General features: G+C 36.2%; 1 protein-coding gene across 1 annotated transcript in view; it reads right to left on the bottom strand.

Moving 5' to 3' along the window:
• Nucleotides 1-974: 974 nt before the first annotated feature.
• MOSPD2 (motile sperm domain containing 2) overlaps nucleotides 975-9064 on the bottom strand; it is a 57823-nt gene continuing 49733 nt past the window's right edge. Inside the window, exons 12-15 of the mRNA XM_019524684.1 lie at nucleotides 8056-8152; nucleotides 6930-7059; nucleotides 4193-4292; nucleotides 975-3581 (exon numbers count right to left, since the gene is read on the bottom strand). Coding sequence (XP_019380229.1) covers nucleotides 3435-3581; nucleotides 4193-4292; nucleotides 6930-7059; nucleotides 8056-8152 — 474 coding nt within the window. The 3' untranslated portion in view covers nucleotides 975-3434. The remainder of the gene's footprint in view (nucleotides 3582-4192; nucleotides 4293-6929; nucleotides 7060-8055; nucleotides 8153-9064) is intronic.

The following is a 9064-nucleotide window of genomic DNA, read 5'->3' as shown; positions in this document are numbered from 1 at the left end:
GGTTTAGGTTAGATATTAGGAAGAACTACTTCACTGTAAGGGTGGCCAAAGCCTGGAATAGGCTTCCCAGAGAGGTGGTGCTCTCACCTTCCCTGGAGAGACTGGACAGGCACCTGGCTGGGGTCTTATGACCCCTCCTACCCCCAGTGCTCCTTCCTGCCCATGGCAGGGGGGGTTGGACTAGATGATCTGTCCAGGTCCCTTCCGACTCATTGATTCTATGATTCTGTAGTTCAAGCAGTAGGGTTCCAGTACCACCTCTCCAAATGTGAGTCCATATTATTAATCTAATAATTCATTATTTGGAGCACATGCACTCATAGCTTAAACATGATAAGGAAATGAGGAAGTCCTACACCACTCCTCCCTGCTTCTTACATTCTATTTATTTGTTTATTATCAGATACCCATTTTTTGAAAATTCATAAAGGGATATAAAGGGAAAAATGCATAAAGTGATATGAAGATTGAAGGAAATACTTAAAATGAAACTTGATACAGTTTGCCTTTTAAATTAAGCCATTACTTAAAAAAATTGATCTGACTATTGTGTTTTAAACAAGCAACTGTTACACAAAACAAAAAGTTGTAAAAGCTTAAAACAATTGATAACGATAATAGGTAGCTAGCTTATTTTATACAATATTTCATTCAAGGATATGTTCTGAGAAATGTCAACGATGTTATAGAATGAAAAAACAATAAAGCTTATTGGCTCTACACCAATAAGGTAAAGTCCACTAGAATGAATATCTGTTTAACAAATGAAGCTGGTATTCATTTGTCTTCTTGGTTCAAGTCTATAATTTTCACTGTGTGTGTGGAATTGAAATTCCGATTAAGTTTATGAATTATAAAATATACTAATGCTTATATGCCATTCCCACACTGCTGTTCCATTATGCTAGGCCTCATACCTTTAAATAAAATGAGATTTAACTCTAGTTATTTTAAGACTCTGAACAACACTGAAGACCATTTTTATTCCTTATATTTATTTTAAGTGAAGTTATTTTTCTAAAACGTATTAAAATAGAAAACATTGATCTGATCAATTATACAAAGAAAATACCAATATAGTAATAAAAATACTGAAAAAATATGAAAGCACCAAAACATTAGAATATTTATGTTGGTAAAGATTCTAAGAATATATTTCTCACTATTTTACAATAAAGTGCTATTAAATCCAGTCAAAATTAGCATAAGTATTTTATAAACAGTGTTAGTAAAGCTTATCTCAAATTTACAAATCACTGTATTTTACCGAGATCACTTTACAAGTGCAGGATATTCTATTAAATCCTTTCTTTAAAGTAAGACATTTGGAATCTGAATTCTAGGAAAACATTTTAAATTGTGGTAACTTGTTTGAACAGTAAGAGTGTCTAACTTGTTAGGGAAAGCAAAAGCATAGAAAACCTGCTGAATAGAACCTAAAATAAATAATTGATGAAAACTAAGACCTCTGCTAGAATAAAATAAAGAGTAAGTCAATTCAGGATAGATGACAGAGTATGAAATATAATACCATAAAGATCTGCAATGAACATGGTCAATTTTCAGTAATCACACTGGACTGTAGTCTGATTCACCGCAAAAAGTTAACTAATTTAGATGTATTCACTCAATATCAGAATCTTTTCAAAAAACAAAACTGAATCCATGTGAATGAAGCTATACCAATCATCACCGTTAAAAAAAAGAAGGCAGTGTCACTTAATGCTTTCCTTTTTTAGAGGGTTTTGAGGATAAAATATAAGAAATTCTGCAATGATCTTTTATAACCTATTTTATAAATTAAATCCAGCAGCCCAGTATTAACGAGCAGTGCGAGTAACACACAAGCCAATTCATGATAAAAGACCAATTTCTACATTTTTAAATTTTAAACATTTACAGTGGTGAAGGGAAATGATACCGGATCAGGTCTCCTTTCAAGCTTTTAATTTTTAGGTCATTTTAATATAAATATTCACAGCAATGAGTACAAAGATTCTTTGCTAAAACATATTTTCACTGACTTTATACACCCTTTCTAAAATGCCTTCTGTAACTAGCAGAAATGGAAGATACTGCGCTGTTTACATTTTCTCTTACACATCCAATCTTTTCCTGACCTGGCTTTTTTCTTATGGAAGATTAATGTATAAATTGCACATCTCAGGAAACATTCCTACATTTATTCTGTTTAGCTTTATATGAATCATAATTAATTTCTGATGACATTCGCAACAGCATGTTGATCTAAAGCAGGGGTTTTAAACCTTTTTTAGTCTAAGTACCCCTGACAGCTGAACACCGGGGGGGGGGAGGGGGGAAGAGGGGGGAGTGCTCAGCCAGACACCAAATCAGGGGAGGGAGGTAGTGCATGGTTGGAGACAGAGCAGGGAGGCAGGGACAATGCACCACTGCTTCCCAGGGGCGAGGCAGGGTGGGGAAGCTCACTGGGGTGGTATATGGTGGCTGTGGCAGCCATGTGTGAGCCTTCCTGCCCCACAGAGGGGCGCTGCTGCCCTTGCCCCACTCCTGCCCCTGGGAGGCAGCAGCGCTCCATCCCTGCCCACCCGCACATACCCCCTAGGACCAGTCCAAGTACCCCCAGGGGTAGGCATATCTCCGGTTGACAACCCCTGTCTAGAGTTTGAATAAAGAGTTCTGAAACTTTCAGAAAGTGAAATTAAGACACTTTACAAAAAAGAGCCCAACAGAACAGAAATACCTATAATAAATTAAACCAGCCTTCAAAAAGTATTTTCATCAATTATCTTTGGAATTATTACAGATTTTTTTCCTGGGGAGTATGGCTACTGTATGTATGATTTTTGGCATGTAATATTTGTGATAATTTTACATTCAGAAACCAAAAATAAAAGATACAACCATGATAAGAATTGTTCCTCGATTTCAAAATGCACCATCATATGCAAATTATCATATCTCTTTCTCCGTATGTTCATACATATGGAGCACACACATACAACCTATGGAAAAAAATCTAGCCTATAACTACTCTACTTCATAAAAAAAAGTAATAGCTTGCAAGTCTTGAATTAATTTAAACAGTCTACTTGTACCTTTTAGGGGACATTTAGAACACTTGAACAAAAAGGGAGAAAACTATAGCAGTTTTCAATTACAGTTATATTTAGTCATCTTTTAAGTTTGATAATATCCACCAACATGTCTCATGGACGTAAATCCTAAGCCTTCTCTCTTTCTGCACCGTAATAAAGCATTAAGATAGTTTCACTACATTTCTTAACAGTTCTTGGTCATTCATTTCTTCTTTTAACCACAACAATTTTACTTTTCAGTCTTGAAAGCACAGACACAGCATTTTTGGCAATTCCAGGGTTTAACAGAGCAGCTTTCGATCCTTTCTTTTCAAACCGTTTATGATAGGCAGCATTTGTAGTAACAGGCAATACTATTTAGCTCTGCTGGGTATGCAACAAGTAGAAGGAGAAGGCAGCCATAGCAACTAAGAGTAATGCTAAAACAACTGTTATCTGCTGGAACCAGATGCAACAATCAATCTGTTCTTGAAGTCTTTTATTTACTTGTAATAATTGAGTTAGCTAAAAACAAACAAAAAAAAAAGGTTACAGAAATTAAGAACAGTTTTTAAACTAATGAGTTCTGCTATTACTAATTTTAGCTGTAGACAATTATAAGAAATCACAGTATGGACATGACCAGCATTTTAAAAGATACAATATTTAAAAAATGTATTTTAAAAAGATACCCATAATAAAACTCAAAGAATACATTTTCTTTTAAAGCATGTTCTAATAATCTGGACCATTTCTGTAAAATTAAAAAATTACTAGCACTATGAATCAATCCATCCTGCTCTAGGTCAAGAAAATAACATCTTTCTACTAAGTGGCAGCACTGATACTTAAGAACACTAATAATTGTTACATATAATAAATGAAAAAGGGGATGAGAGAAATGGGAAGTGCAGTAGAGAATTTTTATTAAAAATGTGAAGATTCATTTAAGTAGTTATGTTGTTAATTATTGTTTACAGTTAAGTGAGGTTTCTAACTCTTTGCATGGAAATACTTTCTGCACTGAATTTCTTTTCTATTGTTTAACTAAATCTTTTTTCAACTGCCATTTATAGTTGTAAGGCAGTTTATAAATTTTGCTCCTGGTTCATTTGTATGGAAGAGTACTTTCTTACCTGTAAGTGTAAATCTTCATTGGTTTTGGCAGGAATAAATGAATTCTCTTTTAATGTCAAGGTAGAAGGCTTGCTATTTTCTACAACATGACATCTTAACCTGTTAAAAATTCAAGTACAATTTAACTATGAACATATTATAAAAGTTTATTTTCAGATTGTTGAAAGGAATTAAGAAGAAACTTTTCATAATGTTTCATTATTAACTGGTAAAAGAACTAAAATTCTGACACAACATTCTCTTCACAGACCTGATTCTGATCCCTAAAAATCTATCAGAGTTAGATCACTTTCCAAATGTTATGTGTTAAATTCCTGAGGCAATTTAACAACATCAGAACAGATATAATTGAATGTTTCCTTAAAATAAAGATAAAACTAAAGTTAAAATACATATGTACAACCCATTGCTGAATTTAATCCAGAATTCAGTACGGCAGAAATGCTGTTTCACTTATACTGGAAATGGATATTCTCGTTTTTGCAATGTAATTTAACATCTCCATCCTTTTTGTGTTTGAAGCAAGCAGAAACAGAATTTTAAAGTATGCCTAATTATGCTTGGTTATCACCCTGAAGGCCTCAGGTATACAGTGCTAATAAAAAAGGGAATGCATCTGAATTAACAATGAAAGCATTTTATAAGTTCATACTATGAACCTTTTTTTGAAACAAGTCAATTAGTTTGAAATGAACACATTCCAAAACTTATCCCAAGATATTTAGTATTCTCTGAGACAACTTTTATAACTTTTGAGAGAAGAAAGCACAAGAAAAGGGAGAAAATGGTTTGGAACTGACTTTGGGAAAAAGAGAAAACGTGTTAACCGTCTACCTTAGGGAAAGGAGTTGGCAAAACAGATATTAATCTGAAATTATAATTATTCAGATAGTTATAAAGTATATGCACTGAGTCAAATGATGACATGCTCTGCCAATTTTGATATCAGTTTTTCTTGAGATGAAAGATCAGCGTGGGTCATATCATATTACTAGAACTCAAATTTCCTGTACATTTATTTGTATTGTTATTAGACAAATATTCTGCAGGATTCTGTGGCAGTAAAAAAAAAAATCTCATTACTGTCAAGAATACTAGCAAAGAAACCTAAAATGACATAATACATCAAGTCAGAAAATGCAAATATAAAGATACTGTTTCCTATACGTGGAAGATTACTGCATGCGAATAAAAAGTATGTCTATGTTTTCATATATGAAACTTCAAAAAAAGCCTCCCAAGAGAATTAAGGAGATTAACTCCTTGCACAATGTCTATTGAACAAAATAAGTAGCTATGAGAAAATAATCCCCAAATTACTTGAGAAGTGATGTTGCTTTTATGGTCTCTGGACAGAAGGAGGGCCACCCTGCACAACAATGACAGATCAGAAAATGTACCCAGAATCTGCAATTATGAACTGTTATCTTAAAAAAAAAATAGCATCATATGTATCCTTTTATGAGTATCCATGCACCATTTTGAATTTCATCGTCAGGTTCAACATTCAGATAAACAAACAAACAAACAAACAAAACGTAAACTGAAGAAACAGATTTCATGAAGATTTCATTTCCTGATTTAGTGAAATCCATGCTTCACTAATGATGAAGTATATAAGTAAAGACAATTAAAGTTAAAATAAACATCTGAGGATGAAGAAAACATCTACAATAATACAAAAATAATAATAGACATTACATATAGCTTTCTTAAAACTTCATGTTATGCAAACAAGATGATCCAGAAGTAGTTTATGCCAGGAAATGAATACAGGGGTACAAGCAGGGATACACAGATAAAGATTTTTTTGGCCGATACTGAAAGCCGATTATTAGCAAGCCATATCAGCTGATCCTGATCCAATAACTGATTTACAAGAATGCAGCTGGGCAGCGTGGAGAGCAGCATCCTGCTGGGAAGTCTGTGGGGGGAAGGGGCATGGGAGAGGGAAGGGGTATGAGGTGGGGTAGATCAAGGCACCCTTGGTGAGGGAAGGAATGAGGCACGGGCAAGGGCAGATGCTTTCCAGCCATGGTGGTGAATGAGGCCCTGGGGCTGGATGTAGGACAGAGCTGTGGGCAGCTCATCCAGGGGGTGAGGACGGGCTCCTTGCCACTGTGCACCCCCCTGGGGGAGGCATGGGGGGCATGTCCCCCCCATTTGTGCACGGGGCAGAGGGGGGCTGCCTGCTGCAGGCTCGGAGCCAGGGGCAGCGCCAGCCTCTTCCTGGTGGCGGGGCTGGGCTCAGCGAGAGCAGGAGTGGGGCAGGCTCAGCTGTGTGGGGTGGGTGGGCAACAGCTATAGCCACCCCAAAATTAAGATATGGCTGGCAAATAAGGTTACAGAATCCCTTTAATTTTCTTTTTAGAAAAATCTTAAGACATTCCATTTGAAATCTCAAAGGAAAAAAATGCTAAATTATGTGCATTTAAGGGACACATTCTTCCTCCATTAATTCCTTTGGTATATTCATTCAGTTATATCTGCTCACTTTAGCGGCAAAAATATTTTTTACTGTTTATTATTCCAGTTAACATATAAAAGAGCCAACATCATTACAAAAGCATAAGTTGAGTTCAATTACATCTGATATAACCAAAATCCAAACAAGACAACAGAGATGTATGGGTATCATTAAGACAAGAAACATTATCACCAGTGACAATGAGCAAATACTAGGATAAAATTACACAACCCACATAAATAGAATTTTAGCTAAGTCAATGGGCTTACCTATGTTCCATTACTTTGTTTCTAGGGACTTCTTTCCAGAACTGAGCCAATTCTGATGCACCTGCTCCAGAAGCCTGGTCCATTTCTGCTGCCATTATTAGGAAGCGGTCATGCAGGGAAGCTAAAAAACCTGCTCTCAACAAAAAAACCCCAAAAACAAAAACAAAGAAACAAATCACCACAAATAAACCACATAAACTTAACAGAAATAATGCTTTTTAAGTAAGTATTTTAGGAAGAAAATTAAATAGCAACTTTAAGAAAAAGCTTGAATTGGTAATTAATAATCTTCAACAGAACAGCACAAAAACGTGAATAACAACTGAAACAGTTGTCTGAGATCTCATTTCTCAATGTGTTTTCCCCAGAATGGAGATTTACTTGGCTAATTTTTTAAGACAGCAAAGCAATGCAAGTGAAAGACCAAAAACCGTGGCATTACTGGTATACTTGCTCTGTTGTTCCTTTATGTTGCATTTGATAAGGTTTATAAAAAAGGGACTTGGAAGCAACAAACGCATAAGACAAACTACGAATTAGTTTAGCCTAGCAAAATTATACCATCATTCTGACATGATTACTTTTAGAAAACTATATTTCAAAATCTGGTCCTTTGGAGATGAGAGAAAGAGAGAAGCAACACACACCACCACACTTAATAGGAATGTTTTAAATGGGAACTTATTGGCAGATGCATCTGGCAATGACACACAGGAAACAAAACAAATGACTACAGGACAAGTGCATTCTACACACATCTGCCTAATGCTGTATTACTGGGGTCGGCAATGTTTTTGAATGGAGTACCAAAAAAAAAAATGTGCAACCTCAAATTGTAAGATGTTGGTATTCTAGGGCAGAAAGCAGGGGAACTGAATGCGGCCTGATCTTGTTGTGGCACCGAGCCCCAGTCCCTTCCTCAAGGCACAAGTGCCAAGCAAAATGCCTTTGTGTGCCAATCTCTGGCACTTGTGCCAGGGGTTGCTAACACCCACTATAGAAGAAGCCCCCAAAAAGTTCACAAGTGCCAAGACATAATGTAGGATATACAGAAACAAATCCAAAGAAGAGATGCTCATTTTTGTTCTCTTCATAAACTTTCTTGACAAATAAAAATGTTGCTTACCACCATGGAGAGAAACTACTATGTCTAATGATGTACCAGGTTCACAGCTGCTGTTACTTGGTTTAACTCTATACTTTTCAGGAGCAGTTGTTCTCACCTAAGAAACAAAAAAGCAAACAAAACATATAGTGCATACACGCCAATTTAATAACAATACAAGCTTCTAGTTTTCAACTGCTAAATTATAAAAAAAATCCCCAACCCAACCCCCACAAGTCTTAAAAGATTCTCCCTCACAACCATTCCCTCCTAAAAACAGGGTGGAATATTCTTAGATTGGCACCTGCCTTTACCTTTCAAAAAGAATTAAAAAAAAATAAAAACACGGAGAAGTGACTAAGAATTTTTGAAGAAGTAATTCTGGGTACCAGTGCTTACAATTTACCAGTTTTGTTCTTTTTTGGTAAGAATAAATTGCTTCTCTCTCTTTCTCTCCCATACAAATAAATTATGGAACAAGATTATTGAATGTAACAGCTGAAAACTGCCGGTTTGACAGTTTTGGAAATAGAATTAATTTTTATACTCAGAAAACATGTAGGAAATGGCAATAAGCCAAATCTAAGAACACCTACATCCATTTAAATTTCTGGTATGCATCCAGCATGAAACAGTTGGTACTCATTTCTCCACAATGATCTGCTCAGCAATGTTTGTACTGTTGATTGATCCCGTGGGTTTTTTTGTTTTGTTTAGGTGTTTTTTTGGGGGGGAGGGGGGGGGGGGGGGAGTGAGGGAAGGGGAGGACTTTGGGAAAGAGAAGGAGAAGGAACAACATACAAACCCCCCCATCCCACTTTTCAGTGTTTCTCCTTCATTCTTTTTTGGGGAAATCTAGATTATCATCAAAATTTGCCATTACCCTTAAATGCCCTTCACATGAGTTTCCCTCCAGGAGTTGCACTCTTAACCCAACTTCAAAGAGCTGGGGGCTGCATGAATAGTGACCCACACTAGCATGGGCCATGGGTGCCTAGGACTGCATGCCCCCCCCACTACTGCTGCACCA

Source organism: Gavialis gangeticus, unplaced genomic scaffold (assembly GCF_001723915.1).
Source record: "Gavialis gangeticus isolate Ggan-Ray unplaced genomic scaffold, GavGan_comp1, whole genome shotgun sequence".
Lineage (NCBI taxonomy): Eukaryota > Metazoa > Chordata > Crocodylia > Gavialidae > Gavialis > Gavialis gangeticus.
Note: the sequence above shows the minus strand (reverse complement) of the source record. Positions and strands in the feature narration are given on the sequence as shown.